General features: G+C 44.8%; 1 protein-coding gene across 2 annotated transcripts in view; it reads left to right on the forward strand.

The window, feature by feature from the left end:
- Positions 1-27,910, forward strand: part of PREX2 (phosphatidylinositol-3,4,5-trisphosphate dependent Rac exchange factor 2) — a 390,423-nt gene that overhangs the window by 44,293 nt on the left and 318,220 nt on the right. For both annotated transcript variants that reach the window (XM_044293224.1, XM_044293225.1), the window contains exon 2: positions 22,840-22,911. In XM_044293224.1, the coding sequence (XP_044149159.1) occupies positions 22,840-22,911 (72 nt within the window). The remainder of the gene's footprint in view (positions 1-22,839; positions 22,912-27,910) is intronic.

Raw genomic sequence — 27,910 nt, forward strand, 5'->3', positions numbered from 1 at the left:
GAAAACCAACCCCATCAGTCTGTCACATCACCCCCATGCATACCAGGGAAACTGTCTCAGCCTCAAGTTATGCAGCAGTCTCTTATGCTGTTTGAAGACTCCGCTGGCAGGGTTTCCCAAGGGCATCCACCTAGCCCTTCCCCAGCGGTGAAAGACATAGAATGCACTGACGCACAACCACTTATGTTTCCTGATGATGAGGACATGGGAATACCACCTCAGCATGTCTCTGATGATGACGAAACACAGGTGCCAACTGCTGCGTCTTTCTGCAGTGTGCAGACTGAACAGGAGGTCAGGGATCAAGACTGGGTGGAAGACGATGCAGGGGACGATGAGGTCCTAGACCCCACATGGAATGAAGGTCGTGCCACTGACTTTCACAGTTCGGAGGAAGAGGCAGTGGTGAGACCGAGCCAACAGCGTAGCAAAAGAGGGAGCAGTGGGCAAAAGCAGAACACCCGCCGCCAAGAGACTCCGCCTGCTACTGACCGCCGCCATCTGGGACCGAGCACCCCAAAGGCAGCTTCAAGGAGTTCCCTGGCATGGCACTTCTTCAAACAATGTGCTGACGACAAGACCCGAGTGGTTTGCACGCTGTGCCATCAGAGCCTGAAGCGAGGCATTAACGTTCTGAACCTGAGCACAACCTGCATGACCAGGCACCTGCATGCAAAGCATGAACTGCAGTGGAGTAAACACCTTAAAACCAAGGAAGTCACTCAGGCTCCCCCTGCTACCTCTTCTGCTGCTGCCGCCTCGGCCTATTCTGCTGCTGCCGCCTCGGCCTCTTCCTCCGCCTCTGGAGGAACGTTGGCACCTGCCGCCCAGCAAACAGGGGATGTACCACCAACACCACCACCACCACCTCCGTCACCAAGCGTCTCAACCATGTCACACGCCAGCGTTCAGCTCTCCATCTCACAAACATTTGATAGAAAGCGTAAATTCCCACCTAGCCACCCTCGATCCCTGGCCCTGAATGCCAGCATTTCTAAACTACTGGCCTATGAAATGCTGTCATTTAGGCTGGTGGACACAGACAGCTTCAAACAGCTCATGTCGCTTGCTGTCCCACAGTATGTTGTTCCCAGCCGGCACTACTTCTCCAAGAGAGCCGTGCCTTCCCTGCACAACCAAGTATCCGATAAAATCAAGTGTGCACTGCGCAACGCCATCTGTAGCAAGGTCCACCTAACCACAGATACGTGGACCAGTAAGCACGGCCAGGGACGCTATATCTCCCTAACTGCACACTGGGTAAATGTAGTGGCAGCTGGGCCCCAGGCGGAGAGCTGTTTGGCGCACGTCCTTCCGCCGCCAAGGATCGCAGGGCAACATTCTTTGCCTCCTGTTGCCACCTCCTCCTTCTCGGCTTCCTCCTCCTCTTCTTCCACCTGCTCATCCAGTCAGCCACACACCTTCACCACCAACTTCAGCACAGCCCGGGGTAAACGTCAGCAGGCCATTCTGAAACTCATATGTTTGGGGGACAGGCCCCACACCGCACAGGAGTTGTGGCGGGGTATTGAACAACAGACCGACGAGTGGTTGCTGCCGGTGAGCCTCAAGCCCGGCCTGGTGGTGTGTGATAATGGACGAAATCTCGTTGCAGCTCTGGGACTAGCCAATTTGACGCACATCCCTTGCTTGTTGCATGTGCTGAATTTGGTGGTGCAGAAGTTCATTCACAACTACCCCGACATGTCAGAGCTGCTGCATAAAGTGCGGGCCGTCTGTTCGCGCTTCCGGCGTTCACATCCTGCCGCTGCTCGCCTGTCTGCGCTACAGCGTAACTTCGGCCTTCCCGCTCACCGCCTCATATGCGACGTGCCCACCAGGTGGAACTCCACCTTGCACATGCTGGACAGACTGTGCGAGCAGCAGCAGGCCATAGTGGAGTTTCAGCTGCAGCACGCACGGGTCAGTCGCACTACAGAACAGCACCACTTCACCACCAATGACTGGGCCTCCATGCGAGACCTGTGTGCCCTGTTGCGCTGTTTCGAGTACTCCACCAACATGGCCAGTGGCGATGACACCGTTATCAGCGTTACAATACCACTTCTATGTCTCCTTGAGAAAACACTTAGGGCGATGATGGAGAGGAGGTGGCCCAGGAGGAGGAGGAGGAGGAGGAGGAAGAGGGGTCATTTTTAGCACTTTCAGGCCAGTCTCTTCGAAGTGACTCAGAGGGAGGTTTTTGGCAACAGCAGAGGCCAGGTACAAATGTGGCCAGCCAGGGCCCACTACTGGAGGACGAGGAGGACGAGGATGAGGAGGAGGTGGAGGAGGATGAGGATGAAGCATGGTCACAGCGGGGTGGCACCCAACGCAGCTCGGGTCCATCACTGGTGCGTGGCTGGGGGGAAAGGCAGGACGATGACGATACGCCTCCCACAGAGGACAGCTTGTCCTTACCCCTGGGCAGCCTGGCACACATGAGCGACTACATGCTGCAGTGCCTGCGCAACGACAGCAGAGTTGCCCACATTTTAACCTGTGCGGACTACTGGGTTGCCACCCTGCTGGATCCACGCTACAAAGACAATGTGCCCACCTTACTTCCTGCACTGGAGCGTGATAGGAAGATGCGCGAGTACAAGCGCACGTTGGTAGACGCGCTACTGAGAGCATTCCCAAATGTCACAGGGGAACAAGTGGAAGCCCAAGGCCAAGGCAGAGGAGGAGCAAGAGGTCGCCAAGGCAGCTGTGTCACGGCCAGCTCCTCTGAGGGCAGGGTTAGCATGGCAGAGATGTGGAAAACTTTTGTCAACACGCCACAGCTAACTGCACCACCACCTGATACGCAACGTGTTAGCAGGAGGCAACATTTCACTAACATGGTGGAACAGTACGTGTGCACACCCCTCCACGTACTGACTGATGGTTCGGCCCCATTCAACTTCTGGGTCTCTAAATTGTCCACGTGGCCAGAGCTAGCCTTTTATGCCTTGGAGGTGCTGGCCTGCCCGGCAGCCAGCGTTTTGTCTGAACGTGTATTCAGCACGGCAGGGGGCGTCATTACAGACAAACGCAGCCGCCTGTCTACAGCCAATGTGGACAAGCTGACGTTCATAAAAATGAACCAGGCATGGATCCCACAGGACCTGTCCGTCCCTTGTCCAGATTAGACATTAACTACCTCCCCATAACCATATATTATTGGACTCCAGGGCACTTCCTCATTCAATCCTATTTTTATTTTCATTTTACCATTATATTGCAAGGCTACCCAAAGTTGAATGAACCTCTCCTCTGCCTGTGTGCTAGGCCTAAATATATGCCAATGGATTGTTGCAGTGGTGGCTGACGTGAAGCCTCATTCTCTGCTATGACATGCAGACTGATTCTCTGGTGACATGAAGCCAGATTGTCTGTTACGGGACCCCTCTCCTCTGCCTGGGTGCTGGGCCTGAATTTATGAAAATGGACTGTTGCAGTGGTGGGTGACGTGAAGCCTCATTCTCTGCTATGACATGCAGACTGATTCTCTGCTGACATGAAGCCAGATTGTCTGTTACGGGACCTCTCTCCTCTGCCTGGGTGCTGGGCCTGAATTTATGACAATGGACTGTTGCAGTGGTGGCTGACGTGAAGCCTGATTCTCTGCTATGATATGAAGACTGATTCTCTGCTGACATGAAGCCAGATTGTCTGTTACGGGACCTCTCTCCTCTGCCTGGGTGCCGGGGCCTAAATATCTGAGAATGGACTGTTCCAGTGGTGGGTAACGGGAAGCCAGATTCTCTGCTATGATATGAAGACTGATTCTCTGCTGACATGAAGCCAGATTGTCTGTTACGGGACCTCTCTCCTCTGCCTGGGTGCTGGGCCTAAATTTATGAAAATGGACTCTTACAGTGGTGGGTGACGTGAAGCCTCATTCTCTGCTATGACATGCAGACTAATTCTCTGCTGACATGAAGACAGATTCTCTGTTACGGGACCTCTCTCCTCTGCCTGGGTGCCGGGGCCTAAATATCTGAGAATGGACTGTTCCAGTGGTGGGTGACGGGAAGCCAGATTCTCTGCTATGGAACCTCTCTCCAATTGATTTTGGTTAATTTTTATTTATTTAATTTTTATTTTAATTAATTTCCCTATCCACATTTGTTTGCAGGGGATTTACCTACATGTTGCTGCCTTGTGCAGCCCTCTAGCCCTTTCCTGGGCTGTTTTACAGCCGTTTTAGTGCCGAAAAGTTCGGGTCCCCATTGACTTCAATGGGGTTCGGGTTCGGGACGAAGTTCGGATCGGGTTCGGATCCCGAACCCGAACATTTCCGGGATGTTCGGCCGAACTTCTCGAACCCGAACATCCAGGTGTTCGCTCAACTCTATCTATATACTATAATGGCTCCATGCACTTTATAGTGTATGATCAGAGAGTGTCACATCCTTTAACTATGTATTTTTATTAGGCATGTGGGATTTTTTATGTGACTATACATATTCCAGTTTTCACACTGGCTACTAGAGCATACACAATTGGAGGATTTCCTGTTTTATCACTTGTCAGCTTTGCTGGACAGACTGTGACAGAATTTGCAAAGCATGGAGAATTTATTGACAGCTGTATTTTACTGCTGACGTCCTAGATGAGGCAAGATAGATCCAGCATACACTATACACAGTGTTGGGGATCCTCTAGTGGGCCCAGGTTCAGATACCATAGTTGGGCCTAATGCATGAGATATCCTCTTTAGAGGAAGATATACCAGACATATGTTAGTTCACATGGAAATTTCTACAACTTTAAGATCCGTTCTATTCATCTGTACTGGATTGTTTTTGTAGCAGGTCTATTGTAAGAAATGAGAGGTGCAGACACGATCTGCTGTTCATTGTAACCTGTGATATATTTTTGAATTTAGTTTTTAGCTTTTGGCACATCTTCAACTAGAATTAAATGAATTAATTCAAACGCACAAAAATAAAAGTGTGCATTATTGAACTAATATGGCAGGCATAGGGATGAGCACCCATGGATGTTCGGGTTTGGGACCCGAACTTGACCCGAACCCGAACCCCATTGAAGTCAATGGGGAACTTAACTTTGGTGCACTCAAATGGCTGTAAATAGTTGTACGGGGTAGAGGGCTGTGGATAGGGAAATGTGGATAGGAAAATTACTTAAAATAACATAGAATAGAAAAAAATAATAAAAAATAATAATCTTGAACAGAGGTCAAAGTAGAGTAAGAGGTTGAGGAGGTGGTGGACGTCGCAGTGTAGGTGGAAGTGGATGAGGTAGCCAACACCGTTTTTTAAAATAAATTTGGGAAGACCACAAAACATTGGGAAATACAAAAGAGAATGCAAAAAGAAAGTGCGCTGGAGTATAACAATGGCTGGGTGCGGCCAGTATACTTGTCTACTCAGGTTTATAAGGTACGGACAAGTCCTGTGGGATCCATGTCTGGTTCATTTTAATGAATGTGAGCTTGTCTACGTTTGCTTTGGACAGGCGGCTGCGCTTGTCTGTGATAACACCCCCTGCCATGCTAAACACACGTTCGGACAATATACTTGCTGCAGGGCAGGCCATCACCTCCAAGGCGTAAACGGCAAGCTCAGGCCATGTGCCCAATTTGGAGACACAGAAGTTGAATGGGGCAGACCCATCAGTCAGTACGTGTAGGCGTGTGCACACATACTGTTCCACCATGTTGCTGAAATGCTGCCTCCTACTAAGACGTTCCATATCAGCTGGTGGTGCTGGTTGTTGTGGCGTGCTGACAAAGCTTTTCCACATTTCGGCCATGCTAACCCTCCCTTCTGAGGTGCTGGCAGCGCCCCAGCTACATTGGTGACTTCTTTCTCCTCCTCCTCAGCCTTGTGCTTCCACTGAGCTCAGTGACGGAATTAAGGACAGCACGTTCTCCTTGTAGCAGGGATCCAGCAGGGTGGCCACCCCAGTAATTAGCACTGGTTAGAATGTAGGCAACTCGGCGGTCATTGTGCAGGCACTGCAGCATGTAGTCGCTCTTGTGTACCCAGAGGCAACGACAAGCTGTGCTCTGTGGGAGGAATATCGTCTGTGTCCTCTGTATCCCCCCAGCCACTATCTATTGATACCTAGAAGCTGCTTTGAGTGCCACCCTGCTGTAAACACGGTTCCTCATCATCATCCTCCTCCTCATCCTGCAGAACTGTGCCCTGGCTGGACAGTTGTGTACCTGGCCTCTGTTGGTGCAGGAGCCCACCCTCTGAGCCACTTGTGAATGACTGGCTTGATAACCATGAAAATGATCCCTCTTCTTCCTTCCTCCTCCTCTTCCTCCTGTGCCACATCCTCTTCCATCATCGCCCAAAATGTCTTTTCAAGGAGACATAGAAGTGGGATAGTAACGCTGAGAACTGCGTCATCAGCACTGGCCATGTTGGTGGAGTACTCGAAACAGCGCACCACGACACACATGTCCCGCATGGAGGCCCACTGATTGGTGGTGAAGTGGTGCTGTTCCGCAGAGCGACTCACCTGTGCGTGCTGCAGCTGAAACTCCACCATCGCCTACTGCTGCTCGCACAGTCTCTCCATCATGTGCAAGGTGGAGTCCCACCTTGTGGGTATGTTGCATATGACGCAGTGAGCGATAAGGCCGAACTTACTCTGCAGCGCAGACAGGCGAGCAGCAGCAGAGTGAGAACGCCGAAAGCACACACAGATGGCTCGCACTTTCTGCAGCAGCTCTGACATATCGGGGGATAATTTTTCAAGAACCTCTGCACCACCAAATTCAGCACATGCACCAGGCAAGGGATGTGCTGCTACGAGATTTTGCCCGTTATCGCACACCGCCAGGTTTGAGGCTCAGCGGCACCAACCACTCATCGGTCTGTGGTCCACAGCTCCTGCACGGTGTGGGGTTTTTCTCCCAAACAGTTTCAAAACAGCCTGCTGTTGTTTGCCTCTGGCTGTGCTGAAGTTGTTGGTGAAGGTGTTACACTGACCGGATGAGGAGGAGGTAGAGGAGGAAGCGGAGTAGGAGGAGGAGGCAACGAGAAATGTCCTGCAATCCTCTGTGGCAGTAGGACATACGCCAAACTGCTATCTGCCTCAGACCCAGCTGCCACTGCATTTACCCAGTGTGCAGTTAGGGAGATATAACGTCCCTGCCTGCGCTTACTGGACCACGTATCGGTAGTTATGTGGACCTTGTCACAGATGGCGTTGCACAGTGCACACCTGATTTTGTCTCCCACTTGGTTGTGCAGGGTAGGGATGGCTCGCCTGGAAAAGTAGTGGCAGCTGGGAACCACGTACTGCGGGATAGCCACCGCCATAAGGTTTTTGAAAGTATCTGTCTCCATCAGATGGAATGACAGCATTTCAAAGTCCAGGAATTTTGAAATGCTGGCATTCAGGGCCAGGGATCACTGGTGGGTAGGGGGTACTTCCACTTTCTCTCCAGTATTTTGGTATGGACAGCTGAATGCTTCCATGGTACAGTGCGGACATGCTGGGTGATGGTGGTGGAGGTGGTGGTGTTGCTGCCACATCCTCTGTTTGCGGAGTGGCAGGTGCCACTGTCACTCCAAAGGGGAAGGAAGAGGCCGAAACTGCAGCAGAAGAGGGAGCAAGAGGAGCCTGAGATGTTTGGTGGTTTTTCAGGTGTGTACTCCACTGCAGCTCGTGCTTTGCATTTAGATGCCTGGTCATGCAGGTGGTGCTCAGGTTTAGAACATTTATGCCTTGCTTCAGGCTCTGATTGCACAGCGTGCAAACCACTCGCGTCTTGCCGTCAGCACATCGGGCACCGGCCGAACTAATAGTCAGATTAACTATAGTAATTTCCCTGCCACGTATAAAGTGCATGTGTGTCTCACTCCAAAAATGGAAATATGTCACCCATCGAACTAACAGACGGATTAACTATTATATTTTGTGTCAGGGTTACAAAAATGGTGCATTGCACCCACAAAAAATCACTATAGGTCACCCACAGAATTAACAGCCAGATTAATTATTATATGTCTGTGTCAGGGGGTGGAAAACTGGTGTATAGCACCCGCAAAAAATCATTATAGGTCACCCACAAAACAAATAGCCAGATTCCTAACACTGACCCTCGCTTCAGCTGCCTGCTTCCGGTCCCTGCACTATTCAGAGCTGATGGGTGGTGTTACACGTGATCCAGTTTGTATAGATGCTGGGTCACATGATACACCGGCCAATCACAGCCATGCCAATACTAGGCATCGCTGTGATGGCTTCTAAGTGCCCACAGATTAAAAGCTTGTTGATTGGCTGCCCTGCAGCCTTTCAAAAGCTTTATTAAATGCCCAAACACCGAACTCGAACCCAAACTTTTCCGGTAACCTTCGGGTTCGGGTCCAGGTACCCAAACTCGCAAACTTTACAGTTCGGGTTTCTCTCTAAACTAGGCAGGGGTTATATGCAAACATTTAATAATGTGCACGTGTGGTCTGTTTAAAGGGATGACTTTATTATTCACAGAATGCATTTAATTAAGCAAAAAACATCAAACAGTCCTATGGGAAGATGGAATAATACAGAATTTGAATTAATATGAAATTTGTTGAAGCTATTGATAGTATGAGGTAGGGATGAGCGAATCGACTTTGGATGAAACATCCGAAGCTGATTCACATAAAACTTTGTTTCATTACTGTACAGAGCGAGCTCTCCGTACAGTATTAGAATGTATTGGCTCCAATGAGCCAAAGTTATTACTTCGTGAAGTCTCGTGAGACTTCGCGTAATAACTTCATAAATTGAAAAAAACATTTCCCAAACTCAGGCGAGTCTTTGCAAAGTAATAACTTCGGCTCATCGGGGCCAATACATTCTAATACTACACGTAGAGCTAGCGCTAGCTCCTTAAAGTATTGAAATGCGAATCGACTTCAGATGTTTCATCGACAATATAATATATTTGCAATAAAAATTAGCGATTAGAATATTCGCGATCAACACTAAGGCGTAGGCAACTTTCCTATTGGTTGCTAGGGATGTTGCTAAGTGCCGATATTCACGATAAACACTATTCGCGAATACGAACATATAGCACTATATTATAAATATTCGCAAATTCTCAAAGTGCCGATATTCGCAATTCAAATATTCGCGCTCAACACTAGCAATGATCAAGAAGAGAAATGTTCATTGTCGATCACTGCCTCAGCTTGAGCTTTGGGTGGTTTACATTCTAGCTGTTGTTTTCCGATAGGACTGCCCTGTTCATAATCGCGTTTGGGTTCCTGGAAGCTGAATGTTGAATAGCTCCTTTGCTAACTGATGAGGTGTAACAGTGACCTACTTACTTGAGACATGCATTGATTTTCTATTTGAGCCTGACATTTTAGTGACTTAAAACCAGCAAGAGACTGTATGACTGACCTGAAGACATGGCGGTCTGGGTGGTGTGCTCTGCAATAGTGCACATGATACATTGAGAAAAACTCTACAACAATATTCTTGTATTACTTTAGAAAACATTTAGACAAAATCTATAGTGACTTGTTGATACGTGTTGATTATTTTTCTGCCTACACAGAAGAGGACCCTATAGTGTGTTGGAGATGTAAACTATTACATACAGCAAGAGGCTTTTGGCCAGGGTATCCCCTTATATCACCCTATATGAAAATATCACTTTTATTTATATTGTTTAAAATAAACCCTATTTTAGGGAATAAACAGGGTTTATTTTAAACAATATAAATCAGGCATCCTCAAACTGCGGCCCTCCAGCTGTTGCAAAACTACAACTCCCAGCAAGCCCGAACAGCCTACAGGTATCAGCCTACAGCAGGGCATTGTGGGAGTTGTAGTTTTACAACAGCTGGAGGGCCGCAGTTTGAGGATGCCTGATATAAATAAAAGTTATATTTTAATATAGTGTGATATAAGGGGATACCCTGGGCAAAAGCCTCTTGCTGTATATATGATTCTGTTTGTGAGCACAGAGAATTGACTTGTATGTTCACTAGCTTTTCCGACACAGAGAAAAAGTTTTGTTTTTATTTTATTGTAATGTGTGGACTTTTGTAACTGATTTTTCAACTTTGTAAATAGTCGATTAAAAAGAAATGTACAGTTACAGACTAAAATCAAACCGTGTATGTATTTCAAACCTGCAGCACGATACTTTCTTTTATATGTCCCCTGCCAGTAATTGTAAGAGCACTCCTGATCGTTGCCCAGTGCAATCAGGGCAGATGCTGCTGGCATAAAAATGGTCTATTATTGGCAGGACATCATCCCATGCAAACAAGGGACGTGTTGCCGACATAATGTAAACTGCATGGGGAACGAATGATCTTAGTGATGATTGTTTGTCCCCAGTTTCAGTTGTTTCAATTGTCTCATGTAAAGGCTGTTTAAAAGAACGTGGATCAACTTTATTTTTTAGCTTTTATTATCATAGTTTGGCAATCGTAAACGGTTTCATTTCAGGCATTACTTAAAGGGATTGTGCAAGAATGGGGGGAATTTTGGCAAACCTTCCACTTGGCCAGAGCTGGTTTGACATAAGGGGAGCCAGTCACCCCTCCAGTCAGTGATTGGCTGTAGACCATGTCAAACCGGATATTTTCAGCAAGTTAGCCCAGCGGACCATCACAGGCTGAGAGGACAAGGAGCGGGGAGCCAGCGCCGGGAAGCGGGTAAGCAATCTTCCCTTTACAGATCCAGCTAAGTGGCATGGTTTTCTAACCCCCGCCCCCCACCTGCTTTTTTGCACAACCCCTTTAAGGATCAGGATTTGTTTGTAGTCTGTAACCATGGTTCCATACTATACACACACCTGATCATCACTCATACGTCAGGTTGTTCGACATCCAATTTTAAAACCTTGGTTGTTCATAAGGAATTGGGCTTCTATTTTTGATGACAACAACCACCACTGTGGGGAGATTTTTCACAAGATATTGGAGTGTGTATTTGTAAATTTGTGTGCATTCAGTAAAATGACCATTAGGGTCCATTCACACGTCCGTAAGTGTTTTGCGTATTCACGTATCCGCAGATCCACAAAACACGGACACCGGCAATGTGCATTCCGCATTTTGCGGACCGCACATCGCCGGCACTTAATAGAAAATGCCTATTCTTGTCTGCAATTGCGGACCCGCAAGTGCGGATCCGCAAGTCCGTATCCGGGCAGCACATAGAAATGAATGGGTCTGCAATTCTGTTACGCAAAATGCGGAACAGAATTGCCGACGTGTGAATGGAGCCTTAGGTCCGGCACTGATGTTGAACGAGAAGGTCTGGCTCACAATCTTCCCAAAGGTGTACAATGGGTTTGGCCACTGGAGTTCCTACTCACCAACTCATCTAATTATGTCTTCATGGACCTTGCTTTGTGTGCAGAGGCAGAGGCATACTGGAACAGGAAAGGTCCTTAGTGTACGGCCACATGGTCAGGCTTCCTGAGGACTAGTCCACACTTCAGTTAATTCTCAAAAAGGTAACTGTTCAATAGGATAGTTAGTCAGTTAAAAGCTAACTTTTAATTTAAATACTCTAAGATAAAGAGAAAAATGTGGGAAATAAGTTCCCAAATTAATGGTCACAGAAGAGTACTGGAACCAGTTGTCCTACTGCCTCCAGGTTTTTTTCTGGTTGTTGTTCCAGCAGTGGGTCCAGTCTTTCATCCAAAAGAATTTCAAATGGAAGGAGAAGGACATCCGGTATGGGTACCTTAGAAGTAAATAGTACAATTAGGGAACTAGTCTATCCCTGTTAAAGCCTTAAGGGGTACTACTCTGGCCCTAAAAGAGCCTACATATGGAGCACCCCATCTGGAACCTGTCCCTCAAATAAATTGCCCTAAGAATGCCCTTATGTAGTTCTCTACATGCATGTTTCGCCAAATTCTATGCTCATCAGGGAAAGTGGCTGTAGAAGGACAATAGATATTTTATCAAGCACTGAGACCTCAAGGTGTGGATCCCTCATATAAGGGGCTGAGGGCTTTAGATATACCAAACTGATGCCGGGGTATCTAAGGGGTAGTCAAGGAGATGGTTTTTGGCTACCTAATTATGGGCTTCATAAGGCTAGCGTGGATAAAAGCAGCAGCAGACGCTTACTTGTGTTGATGTATTATGAAGCCTGCTGCCTGTAATACCGTAGTTGGCGCCACCGAAGTAGCGTGACGCCATCACGTTCGGTATCGCGAGACTACGAACTAGTCCACGCTTCAGTGATTATCATCAGTGATTTTTAAATCAAAATCCAGGAATGGAGCCTCCATTGATAAGATATAAGGAAAAGATCTGCACTCGTTCTGTGTTTTGGACCCGCACTTTGTTTTGGCTAAAAATCACTGATGGAAAACACTGACCAAAACTGAAATGTGAACTAGGCCTGATGCAGTTTTGGAAGCCAAAATCAGGAGTGGATCATAAAGGACATATATGACTTCTCTTTAGTGAATTCACTTCTGGTTTTGGCTTCCACAAATGCATCAAGAAACCTCTAACTTATCTCTAGCTGTTACAACAAAGCTGGACTTGTACTGTAGACTTTGTGTTCACTGGATATGAAGATGCAGCACGACCCCTGAAAACCAAACCCATACCATGATCCCTGCTTTACCAAACTTTGTAGTAGGCACTGTGCATTCTGCTCGGTAGTATTCTCCAGGAATCCCCAAAAACCCAGATTAGTTATTCAGACTGTCAGACAGTGAACCGGGATTCAAGCAGGGCCGTCTGGTAGAGTACAGCGAATGACTGTAAATACTTCCAGTTCTGAAGACTCCAGTGGCTCAGGATCAGTGCTCTGGGCAGCTGGGCTCAGGCTGGAAGTGGGCACCGCTCTGCAGGAAGGAGACCAGGGCTCGGCTCACCCTAGTGTTACAGTGCACCCCAGCACCCCACAGTATGCAGTATAGCACCCTATAGAATACAGCACCACACAGTATGCAGTTTAGCACCCCACACTATACAGTACCCCACAGTATATAGTAGAGCAGTATAGCAGCCCACAGTATACAGCACCTCACGGTATACAACATATACAGCACCCCAAACTATACACGATACAGCCCCCCACACTATACAGTACAGCAGTATAGCACTCCCCCCCACTATACAGGCCCCCCACAGTATATAGCCCACCACACTGTATACAGCCCACCACACAGTATACAGGCCACCACACAATATACAGCCCATTACACAATATATAGCCCACCACACAATATACAGCCCACCACACAATATACAGCCCACCACACAATATATAGCTCACCACACAATATACAGCCCACCACACAATATACAGCCCACCACACAGTATACAGCACCCCACTATACAGTAGTTTACAGTATATTAACATAACAGCCCCTGTCACCTTTTTCTGATGTAATCTTTACACAAAAAGCTCCACAGTTAACTTCTGCAACACTCAGTAGGACCTGTGATGACCTCATAGCCATGTGACCAGTAATTGCTAGGTTACTGGTCACATGGTAATGATGTTATTAAGGTCCTAGAGCAAAACTCATTAAGGTCCTAGAATTAAGATCATTAACACAGTACGATCATGATGCCTGTGTAGCCGACAGCCTGACACCCGGGGCAGTAGCTAGCAGGGCTCAAGAGGCAGCTGCCTTGGGCCCCCCAGGAGCAACTGGGCCCAGGGCGGCTGCCCCTTTTGCCCCTTGGTAAAGACGGCCCTGGATTCAAGAAGTGTTGCAACAAAGCATAGATCACTTTTTTCAAAGCCTTCTGCACTCAGCAGGCTCACTCTGCAAGTTTGTGTTTCTTGATGCACAATGCAGCAGATGTACCAGTTGTAACCAGGCCCTGGTGTCTGAGGTCTCTGCTAGATAGAAATACACCATTATTATAATTGGCAGATATGTTTTGCATTGGGACTTTATAGGAAACCTGTCCTCAGAACTGGCCTATTGAACTGTTTACATGTTCCCACTGTTCCAGCTGTCAGCATTCAGAAACTGATTTAGTTGAATTTCACAATTAAGCTACGTTCACATGACCGTATGTGTTTTGCGGTCCGCAAAACACGGATCCGCGAAAAATACAGATTTTTTGCGGCCCCATTGAAATGAATGGGTCTGCATCCTATCCACACAAAAAAACGAACGGACACGAAAACAAAATACGTTCATTGCATGTAGCCTTATGGTGTGAAAAATCCCGTAGCTCAGGGAGTCACTGGGGCATATTGCTGGATGAGGCAAATCACTGAGTCATCTCCTCTAACCCACCCAACTTGCTCTCACAGACCTCACCTGGCATCTCATGCAGGCTCAGAGGTCCTCCACCAGCAGGATCCTGACATGCACAGTGAGTGGACGTGTATACACCTCGGCTTCAAGCACTCACTGCGAATGCCCAGGAGATGGCTGGAGAGCTGGTGTCAGGATCCTGGCCGCGGTGAGGTCCTCTGTGCCTGTGCAAGATTTTGCATTGCCAGGCGCTGAAGTCATGAAGCCAAGGGTGAGCAAGTTAGGTGGGTTAGAGCAGATGGTTCCATGCCTTGTCTCATCCAGTGATAAGCCCCAGTGACTCTCTGAGCTAGGTTTTGATGACTCCAGGTACATTTTAAGCTTGAACAGTGGGAACATGTAAACAGTTCATTAGACGAGTTCTGATGAACGGTTCCCTTTAAGTTACACCTCTAGTATTTCAGTATAAGCACATGTATGATGGACAATGATACCAAACTTTCATGGAATTGGGCATAATAGATAGATAATGCTATGTTCACATCTCAGTTTAGTTTTCTGTACTTCTGATCCGTTGGAAGAACAGAAAACAAAAACAAAAAAATAATAATCTGAATTTAAGCAATCATAATGCTCATTTATGCACATTTTGCATCTGTGTTAGCCTTTTCTGTCTGAGATCTGTTATTTTAGATGGAAACAAAAACCTCCACAAAATGTTTAGTCAAACAGTGTAAATGAATTCAGAGGCTTCGTATTTCAATTCAGCGAGTTAGTCATGCCTCGGTGTACTCCAATAAAATAGTGGAAGAGTTCACAGTCCAGCATAGAGGGCTGAGGGAGACCAGAAGGCCTGGCACTTGGGTCCTGAACGGCTGAGTGATGTTCTGGTCAGACTCCGCTGTCTCGCAAGTTCTTAAAATGTGACACTGATGGGAACGTTAAATTTTTATTAGAGGCATAGTAATTTATTTCACCACCTATTGAAAAGAAGTGAGGACCATGTGAGAGACATAAACTACCGAAACAAAGCAAACAGCTGCATGCGACCTACCCAAATGATAGCTTCTAATAAAGAGTTGGCATTAATGCAAGTCGAGGAGTCTAGGAAAGTGTCAGTGGCTTATGGGTATCTGCTGCCAAGCCAATTATTGTCATTCCGTTTTGTGGCAACTTGTCAGTGCTTAGAAAGGAGGACTCGTCTGACAATCACATCACATCTTGCTTCATTTCCAGCAAAGTCAGGAATCAAACCCAAGTATAAGCACCTGACACCAGCTCCCTGCATAGTGTAGTGCGTGTCTTGTTTGCTCTGTTCTAATGATATCCAGATTATGAAATTTAAGCACGTTACATATGTAGATTATTACTAGACAATGTAGGATAATCAGAAAAGGGATACAGTGAACTTTCTAAGAGATCCAAACATGTGTATCCTCTTTCCTTCCCTGATGGCCATGAGTTTCTCCTGTCTGGCATAGAATAGGCCACAGCTGTTATAGACACCTTGGCACCAGTGAAAAGACCTTGCCACCATGGAGTAAACAACCAGGTTCAGTCACCCAGGCATGACTTCCTGACATGACTACTGATGCCCTAATATCTGACGTCCATTTCTTGTCTACTGAGATTATAAGCACAAGTAGCTTGAAGCTTCTTGGACACAATGCTAAATCTATATAAGGGCCCCCACCAGGGGGTGTCAGATGTTGGACCCCTACAGATATGATATTGGTGACCTACCATGGACGAGTACAGTACACAATGCTTCCAAACAAATTAGATGCTGTGTGGGCATCTTTGTGCCAGGAAGCTGTGGATTTTATTCTAATATCTATCCTGAAGATAGGCAATCATTATTTAAGTCCTTGGTCTTTGCGATAGACAGCAGAAGTGGACAGGAAGAGATAAGGGTGACGGCATGTGCGCACTGCGTGCACCATCTCCTCATACAGCTGATTGGCAGGGGTGCCGGGTGTTGGACCCCTACCAATATTATATTGATGACCTATCCTGAGGAGGTGGGCACACTGTCGGTGTCCGTGCATTGCGGACCACAATTTGCATTCGTGTGCATTAGCCCTAACTCTGTGTCGGCAGGGAAAGCAGAGCACACAGGCTTTTCTCATGTGTCCTAGCAGCATATATGAAAATACTAACTCCATATCTCCAAGGTCAGGAGCCCCCCCCCCCCCCCCCCCATGTACTGTACTGCCCTCAAGTCTGCCGTAGAAGATCATTTTTATTGGGAATATATATATTTATATTGTTGTAGTCATCATGAATTGCACTGATGTTATTAGAACTTGAAGAACATGCTTTTCGGCTGTGTCACAATGATGGCTATATCAATTACTCTGAAGGGAGAACTGAGAATTGAATTATGTTACAGTAAAATGTCCGTGACAGCAATATGGAAATATGTTCGTGATGCCTTAAAAAAAACCGGTATCTGAGCTCTGGAATAGGTTGCCGTCTATAAGTACAAATAAAATGATGACTACAGTATTAGAAATAAGGATGGCAGATGACCTCATGTATCTGATCTTCTAAATCAGGCTTGTGCCGCACATTACTGAAGAACACTGCCCGGCAATCATTTGTCAGAGGTATGGTCTTTAATTATTGTGCCAATACAAAATGAATTGGATTATCCTAAAGCAAATCTTTATATTTCCACAGGAGAGATGACAATTGGAATTAATTGTCAGAATTGTAAATTAATTTCCTGGATAATGACATACTGCAGCCTGTCAATATGTTTATGGGATTCTGGATATCTAGTATATGTTATAAGGACTATACAATACATTACCTCAGTAATTTACACTAGTTGGATTAATGGTGCTTATGTTACTGTATCTTCACTGGATATTGGAATCAATATGACTAGTTATAGGGAGATAGCCTTCTTTACATGTATAAAATCTGCCCATAGAGGAAAGAAAAATATTGAAGTTTTTTAATGAATCAATGAGCGTGATTGTAGGGTCGTACATTAGGCCGGCGTTGTTATGAATACAGTTGGTTTGGTGGAATGAGTCAGGTCGGGGGAGGGGGACCTTCTAGTTGTTGACTTTGTGTTTTTGTATTTTGCAGGTGGTGCGGCTTATCTGGTCTGGATTATGGGCCACTCCTATGTTTTTTGGGGGGCATTGCGGGCGGATGTCAGGCCGGATGGAAGGCAGCTGAGTTTTCCGCGGGAGGTAGCGGTGATTAGGTGGTTGGGGTTGAGGGGCATGCGGTGGAGTAGGGGGTTACCAGAATTCCACAGGTTTGTGAGATTAGATACTTCTCCGGGGGTTTTAGTGTTACGACTTGGGTGTGCGTCCTTGCAGGGAGTTAATAAAAGATATAAAATTCGACCTCCTTCGGCTTTGGGCGCAGTTCCCGGATGTAGTGACAGTTTGGTCTGACATGGTGCCGAGGAAGCATTGGAGGGAGGCCAGGTCGGTGGAATGGCTGAACGAGGCACGGATTAAGGTCAATAGGGCGGTGGGTCGTTTTGTGGTGAGGAATGGCGGTGTTGTAGTGAGGCACAGGGAGCTTGAGGCAGGGGAGGGGGCGTTTTGGAGGAGTGATGGGGTGCACCTCAGTGCGGTAGGTATTGATCTGTGGTGTGTAGGATTGCAGGACGGGATTGAGGTGGTTTTGCGGGTGTGGCGGTACGCAAGGGTGAAGGGTCGTGGGAGTTAGTGGTTATGGTGGCTTTGGCATGGTGGGGAGGGAGCCAAAGGAGGCTCTGGGATTGGTTTATGGAGTGGTGTATGGCGGGTATCTGCCCTTGTTGTTGCCCAGGGTTACTGGTTCTGCCTCTGAGCTGGCGTTTAATGGCTAAAGGTAATTTAGAAGGAGGGGCGGGCAGTTACCCGTCAGATTTGCGGGGCTCCAAGGAGTCCCCCCGTGATTGGTAACAGGCTTTAGGTTGGGTTTAGGTTCTGGAGGCAGGCCTTCAGGTGGGAAGGCCTTGGGTACGGGGTTATTTAATATTTATGTTATTTATGTTGATAAAATGGCTGCTGTAGCCAATAAAATCCACCTTTTGTGTTGTGTCTTATTTGGAAAGGGTGTATTGGCAGGGTGAACGAGTTGACAATACGATAGTCATGTTCTAAGTTAATAGCAGTTTGCAGTGAAGATCCAGATGGGTGTTACCAGTTGGGGTGTGTCACTGCACTGTCTGACACTATCCAATCAGTGCTGCCAGACTGTGCATGGACACCCCCTCAACTGGTAACATCCAGCTGGATCTTAATTAGCAATTTAATTAGAACTTTAATTAGAGAATAGGTGTTCTCCTTGAATCGATCTTCCAGAATTGTCATTAGATGGGTGATACAAGCAGATGCTAAAACAGACATGTCAAGACACGTTACAGGTCCACTTTAAGAGACCCTATTCATTCCTCCACTCATGAAGAAGAAAGGCTGCCAAACAAGTAACGAAAATGCATTAAATACTAAGGGGGTAATTTATTATACTGAACTACGCCTATACTAGGTGTATTTCTGGCACAGATTGTGGTGCAAAGGTTATTTGCACCGCAATCTGCAACTTCTCCCCACTCACGCCAGGTCTAAAAAAGTGGGCGTGGGTGGGGTAGGCCACGGTCCGGCAGGCCTATCTCATTCATCATTTTCGACGCCTGTTTTAGCCATAGAAAAGGGTCTAAATGTAAAACAGCTAGGAAGTTGTCTTACATTTAGAACTGGCGCTGGATGCGCCGAAGTTATGTAGAGGCCAGTGCCTCTTCATAACTTCTGCGGATCCACTGCCAGATATAGGGGTTTTTAAGATAAATAACGCCCTAAGGGTCTATAAGTAAAGCTAATCCCTTTTTTTCCCCAGGGAAAGGGGAATAAGTCTGAACTGACACTTGGTACAGCTCTTTCTTCCTCTATCCAGCAGGAAGTTCCATCGCTATCTCAAACACATAATACATATTACAGTTACATGTACTAACCTGTCTTCTATGTTAATTAAATTTGGGCTATAATACATAGTCAGAAATATATAAGGAGAAGGGAAATTGTAGTTTTGATTGACAAATAGTTATTTTTTTTTTTGCTTCTTGAAAGATTAGAAATCAAGTGTCCATTTGCACACCCCTCATCCTTAAGGATGGAATTATTACAGGGGCCTCTATGAATGTATTATCCATCTCCATGAATAAGTAACAGAAGTAAACAAACTCTATTCCCTTCATTGAAATGTTCACGGAGTAACTTGGAAATGAGACTATGTTATGAAGTTAGACCCAAGAAGAGCCCTTTTAAACATTTAAGCAATAGTTTTTTAATTGTTTTCAGCACTAATAAGGCTACTTTCACACTCGCGTTTGGTGAGGATCCTTCATGGATCTGCACAAACGCATCCGTTCAAATAATACAACCGCACGCATCCGTTCAGAACAGATCCGTTTGTATTATCTTTAGCATACCCAAAACGGATCCGTCTTGAACACCAGTGAAAGTCAATGGGGGACGGATCAGTTTTCTATTGTGCCAGATTGTGTCAGTGAAAACGGATCCGTCCTAATTGACTTACATTATGTGTCAGGATGGATCCGTTTGGCTTAGTTTCGTCAGACGGACACCAAAACACTGCAAGCAGCATATCGGTATCCGCCTCCAAAGGGAAATGGAGGCAGAACAGAGCCAAACGGAGGCAAACTGAGGCATTCTGAGCGGCTCCTTTTCCATTCAGAATGCATTAGGGGCAAAACTGATCCGTTTTGGACCGCTTGTGAGATCCCTGAACGGATCTCACAAACGGAAACCAAAACTCCAGTGTGAAAGTAGTCTAATGCTACATGCACACAACTGTTGTGTGTTTTGCGGTCCGCCAGTCGTGGATCCGCAAAACACGGATGGCATCTGTGTGCAATTTGCGGAATGGCACGGACAGCCTTTAATATAACTGCCTATTCTTGTCTGCAAAGCGCAGACAAGAATAGGATAGGTTATATTATTTTTGCGGACCACGAAACGGCTCAACGGATGTGAACAGCACGCGGAGTACTGTCCGCATCTTTTGCAACCCCATTGAAGTAAATGGGTCCGCATCCGAGCCGCCAAAACTGCGGCTCGGATGTGGACCAAAACAACGGCCTAAGGCTAATACCAGTTAGGAGGCTATATTGCATGTATAATCACAGTTTACCGATTAACAATAAATATCAGTGGGTAAATATGATTAGTACAGTCCCCTCTCGCTGGCAGCCTATTGACTGTGACATTTTGAAAACATGCTGTGTAAAAATGGAACCCATTGTTCATTGTGAACCAATTTCGCTTCCACGAGCCATAATAGCCCTACAGATCATTCACACTCTAGCAATGTATATGTTTCATTTTCTTACCGGTATGGCTGAATCACTGAGGCCACAAAATAATGTTATACATACATAAAGTGCTATTACGGTTTGATGTATTGTAGGAGGTGTTGAAAACCACAATGAGGCGAGGTGAGGCGGCTGCCTCAGGTGGGGAGACCTATAGACAAGCGGGGGCGATGGTAGGGTCATGAGAAATCAGCGCTTCCATTGTGGAAGTGCTCATCTCTCTATATTCACCTCCATCACAGTATGCCTGGAGGGAGTAGGCGGGGGCACTATTTGGATTTTTGCCTCAGGCAGCAGAAAGGCTAGGTTCACCCCTAGGTCTGCTTTTTGTTTTTGTAATGTTTAATAGTCATAATGTTTTATCATAATTTTTTATATGCTGATTTTTTGCACACAATTATTTTTGTCTACTTTGCCTTTACCAATGCTACTATTTTTCCAGATGAAGTTCTAGAATTGTTAGATATGATAGTTTGTAGGCTTTATTTCATACAGGAGGTATCTCACAACCATCCAAACTAAGAACAAGCCTCTTAGTAACTCACAGTGCATCTGCTGTATTGACTTGGCTCAGCCTTCCTGCTCAATTCGTGTCTGTGGTCACTTTTCACGGGTGCAAACTCCTTATGAGACCCCTAACAGCTGGCGCATCTCATAAAACAGCTGAGACCAGTAGACCCAACAGTAGATTTTTTTTTTTACATTTTATTAGGAGCTATTCAGGACATTGGAGGCAATCTACTGGGTGGTCCCAGTAGCGAACCGTATTAGGGTAGCTGGTATGTGCTGTTATTGAAGGGGCTATTCCTTGGTGACAGATTACCTTCAGACACATTGCACAGTTAGGCCAGAACCCCAATGGTTGGCTGAGAAGCATTTAAAGGAAATGTGTCACCAAAAAGTTCATCTGCCAGTTAAAACCAGATATTAGCACAGCTTCTTTTTTATATTTCCTGAACATGATTATGGGGGCGGCCATCTTGCCTGAGCTGTTCTTAAAAGCATCCAGAAAACATTTTAAAAATTGCTTTACGACATCACATGGGCTATAGACACAATGGTCTATACACAGAGGTGTTATCATTACAGGCAGGATTAGAAAGACAGATAAGCAGGACACTGCAGTAAAGTGACCTGTACAGACCAAGAAGTGGTGCCTAATATAAGCTTAAGATCTAATGCAAAAACTGCAGGTTTTTATGTTTTTTTTTTTTATATAGATATTGACATAGAAAATTAAAAATAACATCACCAAAAATTATTTAAAAAGATGTTAAACATAAAAACATGATTCAATCAATAGGTGATTTTCTGAAGACACATTCCCTTTAAGAATTTTGAGGATTATAGCAGTCCTCTAGTGAAAAGGTGGTGCTCATGGTAAAACGGATTCCAATATATTCAAAGACCACGGCACTCAATAGTTTTGTTGCATAAACTTCTTGTATTTTATTTTATTTAATCCATCCTGAAAAATTATTTTTAGCCACTGGCCACCGCTTCGGTCTAACCTAGACCTTGTTCACGGCCTTAGTCAATTTGAGCATTATGGCTATAGGACACGCCATCCTGCACCCATAATGCTCAAATTGACTAAGGCCGTGAACAAGGTCTAGGTTAGACCGAAGCGATGGCCAGTGGCTAAAAATAATTTTTCAGGATGGATTAAATAAAATAAAATACAAGAAGTTTATGCAACGAAACTATTGAGTGCAGTGTTTTTTTTAAATAATTTAATGTTAAAGGGAACCTGTCACATTGAAAATGGTGACTGAGCTGCAGGCAATTGCGGACAAGAAAAGGCATTTTCTAGGAGAGTGCCGGCGATGTGCGGTTCGCAAAATGCAGAATGCACATTGCCGGTCTCTGTGTTTTGAGGATCCGCAAAACACATACGGACATGTGAATGGACCCTTTTAAAAACATTCCAGGGCATACCGCTTTGCCATAATCCGTCAACGCATTTCAACTGTTACAGTCTTACTGATGATTATTATAATAGCATTGTTATTTTATTTTTTTAATGTATGACCATACAATATATGGTGAAGGAGAGTGCCAACAAGAGATACAGTGCACGGACTCACCTAATGTAAGGTCCTACTTTTATGTACTATTGTCTTATTGTGTCTATTCTGTTGTCTGTACATATAATGTCCTACTCTCAGGTTTAGGTGGCGATTTTTGTAATATTATGTGTTAGTCCTTTGAGTTATCGTTAGGACATGGGAGAAAAGCTGAATGCTACAAAATCATGTTCTTTTTTTACTTTCAGGTAACAATGACACAGATCCTAACAAGACATCTCTCTCTTTTTTCTAGGCGTTTTTCCAGCGAATGATGCAATATGCAGCTTTAAAATCTGATAAAAATGTCACAGAGGAAACTGTAAAGGTTAGTCCCGAAATCCTTCATGGCTGTGTTCTATTTTCAGGACATGTGGATGTGCTTTAACTCCACTAATAGGTTTATTTGGAACATCATAGCAAGATTCCTGACATGTTTGGTTAGTCTGAAGACCTCAACCCCACAGTGGTGACTTATCTTAGCCTTGTCTTTAAATACCACAAAATTGCTCATGGTTAAAAGGAAAATTAAACCAAAATGAGAAATGACAAACAGTCATGCTCAGTGTGTAGTCTTCTTATTTTTCTTTACAGATAAAAATAAAGTACCGGTACATGTGCGTGTGGCATAATTTGTTATTCTTTTTTTTTTTCTTACTATAATTTAAAGGAATTCTGTCATCAGTTTTGACTATAAAAAACCAATGACAACAATAGTTATTGTTCTCTGTATCCCACCGCTTCAAAGCCCCTCTACTGTGCTCTGAGTGACAGCTGTAGTGGTCTCCTGGTTGGATGCTACAGCTGTCACTCAAAGCAGAAGTTAGGGGTTAGGCAGCTCAATGCAGAGAGCACAGTGAAGTCCTGCCCTGGGCATTTGAGATTAGAGCAGAATTTGGCAGAAAAAAAACTTCATATTCTCGCTACTCCTGATAATAAGAGCCCACAAAAGGCATGTAGGTACCACTCTCCCTAGCCCCAGCCTAGTGCTTTAAACAGTTTAGTATATCGGAAAACTTCTGACAGACTCCCTTTAATTCTATTTAGAAAAGTACATGCAGTGCCCTTGAAATAGAAATTCTGATTCTGGAGCATGTTTTCCCAAAACTTTGCATTGTACCCTTCCTCTGTAAATTCTCAATAATACTGTTTAATAAACTAACAACTGGGTTTTACCATCCCTTTTGTCAAAGAGGTATGCCGCTGCAGAGTTTTTCACTGTCAACATTGATACATTTCCAGGAGGAAAACAGGAGGAATGGCACAATACAGAATTTTATAAGGCCCCTTTCACACAGGCGAGTATTCCGCGCGGGTGCAATGCGTGAGTTGAACGCATTGCACCCACACTGAATCCTGACCCATTCATTTCTATGGGGCTGTGCACACGAGCGGGGATTTTCATGCATCACTTGTGCGTTGCGTATAAATCGCAGCATGCTCTATATTCTGCGTTTTTCTTGCAACGCAGGCCCCATAGAAGTGAATGGGGCCGCGTGAAAATCGCAAGCATCCGCAAGCAAGTGCAGATGCGGTGTGATTTTCACGCATGGTTGCTAGCTGACGATCGGGCTGGGGACCCGATCTGTATTATTTTCCCTTATAACATGGTTATAAGGGAAAATAATAGCATTCTGAATACAGAATGCAAAGTAAAATAGTGATGGAGGGGTTAAAAATTAAAAGAAATTAACTCACCGAGTCCACTTGATCGCGTAGTTGCAGAGCTCTGTCTTCTTCTGTAATGTTGAGCTGCCGGCTAAAGACCTGTGATGACGTCACATCACATGATCCAATCACATGGTCCCTCACCATGGTGATGAACCATGTGATTGGTCCATGTGATGAGCACAGTGACGTGATCAAAGGTCCTATTCCTGTGCACAGCAAAGAAGAAGACAGAAGAGATGCCGGCTGCGCGATCAAGTGGATTAAGGTGAGTTTTTAATTTTTTTTAACCCCTCCAGCCTTATTGTACTATGCATTCTGTATTAAGAATGCTATTATTTTCCCTTATAACCGTGTTATAAGAGAAAATAATACAATCTACCTAACCCAAACCTGAACTTCTGTGAAGAAGTTCGGGTTTGGGTACCAAACATGCCGATTTTTCTCACGCGCGTGCAAAACGCATTACAATTTTATGCACTCGCTTCGGAAAAATCTTGCATTTTCCCGCAACGCACCCGCATCTTATTCAGGCAAAAAAACATGACGCCCGTGTGAAAGAGGTCTTTACTAAAACAGACATGGCAAAAGCTCTGACTGGTTTTCTTTACAAAGCATCCTGATTTTCCTGATTTTATTACCGAAGATAAAAAACATAAAACCATAAAAATTGATATGTATTTACTATTTTAATTCTTCTGTCCTTGTCTACTGTCTATTGCATCCATTGTGATATGATGTTCATGGAGTTTATGTACTCCTGACAACGTCTTTAACATTCAAATGATGTTAAATTTAAATTTAATTTAATTTGAATGTAAAATGAATAATTAATGGCGACACAATCACTCAAAATACATATTTCCCTGGTTAGTTTTATGCAATATCACTGGTTAGCAAAGTCTCTAATGAACTTTCCCTCTCCTATCATTAAAAATATTTTCCAGTTTCTCAAAAAAGTATAATGAGAAGCAAATCCTTAAAAAAAAATAAAAAAAAAAATACTCCTTCTATCTAGGGATGACCAAATTCGTATAAAACTTTGTTTCAATACTGTACAGAGCAAGTGCTCTGTACAGTATTAAGGTCCATTCACATGTCCGTGATCCGCAAAACACGGACATCGGCAATGTGCGTTCCACATTTTGCGGACCGCACATCGCCGGTACTTAATAGAAAATGCCTATTCTTGTCCGCAATTGCAGACAAGAATAGGACATGTTCTATATTTTTCAGGATCGGAATTGCGGACCCGGAAGTGCGGATCCGCAATTCCGGATCCGTGCAGCACATCGTGCTGCCCCATAGAAATGAATGGGTCCGCAATGCCGTTCCGCAAAATGCGGAACGTAATTGCGGACGTGTGAATGGACCCTTAGAATGTATTGGTGCCGATGAGCCGAAGTTATTACTTCGCGAAGTCTCACTAGACTTAGTGTAATAACTTCATAAATTGATTTCGACTGTAGAAAAACATTTCCCGAACTCGGGTTTGGTTCCAAGTCGATTCCCTCATCCCTACTTCTATCCTTCTGCTTATCCAGTGCAAATGCTGACTACTTGTAAACAAAAAAGGAATTATTTTAATTGATATTTGCAGCTGTGTACAATGTGACGTTTCGGCCACACATTGGCCTTCATCAGACTCCAGCAAAGGAAAAAAAATTTAAATAAAATAAACTGTGTAATCAAATATTACATACAAATATTTTGATAATATACCATGGCAAGTAACGAGGAATATAGGTAAGAAACAGGTAAAGAAACTGAAAACCATTGAATGCAATAAATGGGATCCAGAAGGTTCTGTTACCACATCCACATGTCAGTCAATAGCCGGACATAAATCATATCCGCATATCCGTCCATAATCAGACAAACATCCTGGGTGCAGGTACTATGGTCGGGTCCCATAATAGGGTTGCCTCGGGTGAAATCATGTTAAGGTGTATATTGTCCATATACGGACCTTCTGGATCCCATTTATTGCATACAATGGTTTTCTGTTTTTTTACCTGTTTCTTACCTATATTCTTCGTTACTTGCCATGGTACAGTACAGGCCAAAAGTTTGGACACACCTTCTCATTCAAAGAGTTTTCTTGATGAGCTTCAAGAGGTAGTCACCTGAAATGGTCTTCCAACAGTCTTGAAGGAGTTCCCAGAGATGCTTAGCACTTGTTGGCCCTTTTGCCTTCACTCTGCGGTCCAGCTCACCCCAAACCATCTCGATTGGGTTCAGGTCCGGTGACTGTGGAGGCCAGGTCATCTGGCGCAGCACCCCATCACTCTCCTTCATGGTCAAATAGCCCTTACACAGCCTGGAGGTGTGTTTAGGGTCATTGTCCTGTTGAAAAAATAAATGATGGTCCAACTAAACGCAAACCGGATGGAATAGCATGCCGCTGCAAGATGCTGTGGTAGCCATGCTGGTTCAGTATGCCTTCAATTTTGAATAAATCCCCAACAGTGTCACCAGCAAAGCAGCCCCACACCATCACACATCCTCCTCCATGCTTCACGGTGGGAACCAGGCATGTAGAGTCCATCCGTTCACCTTTTCTGCGTCGCACAAAGACACGGTGGTTGGAACCAAAGATCTCAAATTTGGACTCATCAGACCAAAGCACAGATTTCCACTGGTCTAATGTCCATTCCTTGTGTTCTTTTTTCTTGCCATAATACAAATTCTAACAGTCTATTCAGTAGGACTATCAGCTGTGTATCCACCTGACTTCTCCACAACGCAACTGATGGTCCCAACCCCATTTAGAAGGCAAGAAATCCCACTTATTAAACCTTCAGGTGACTACCTCTTGAAACTCATCAAGAGAATGCCAAGAGTGTGCAAAGCAGTAATCAAAGCAAAAGGTGGCTACTTTGAAGAACCTAGACTATGACATATTTTCAGTTGTTTCACACTTTTTTCCTATGTATATAATTCCACATGGATTAATTCATAGTTTTGATGCCTTCAGTGTGAATCTATAATTTTCATAGTCATGAAAATAAAGAAAACTCTTTGAATGAGAAGGTGTGTCCAAACTTTTGGTCTGTACTGTATATTATCAAAATATTTGTATGTAATATTTGATTACACTGTTTATTTTATTTAAAAAAAAATTCCTTTGCTGGAGTCTGATGAAGGCCAATGTGTGGCCGAAACGTCACATTGTACACAGCCGCAAATATCAATTAAAATAATTCCTTTTTTGCAACGCAATTGCTGGAGTTTCTATATTTTTACTAAGACGGGGTGGGAATCTGACTTCCAGCGGCAAACGGACGGCAGAGTGTCACGAAGTTTTGCTTATATACTTGTAAACAAAGGGATCACTAGACCATCTGCACTAGATCAGCAAGGCATAGAACTTGGTATCCCATGGTAAACTATTAACCTTTACTTTTCAACTAAATTACTTAAAATGACTAATTATAGCCACTATATATGTATTCACAGAGGGGCTTGAAAGTTTGTGAACCCCTCAGATTTTCCTATACATTTGACGTAAAACGACTTCACATTTTTTCACCAGTCCTAAAAGTAGATAAAGATTACCAGATCAAACAAATGAGGCAAAATCATTAGACCTGGTCATTTATTTATTGTGGAAAATTATCCAATATCACTTCTGTGTGAGCGGCAAAAGTATGTGAACC

Source organism: Bufo gargarizans, chromosome 5 (genome assembly GCF_014858855.1).
Source record: "Bufo gargarizans isolate SCDJY-AF-19 chromosome 5, ASM1485885v1, whole genome shotgun sequence".
NCBI lineage: Eukaryota > Metazoa > Chordata > Amphibia > Anura > Bufonidae > Bufo > Bufo gargarizans.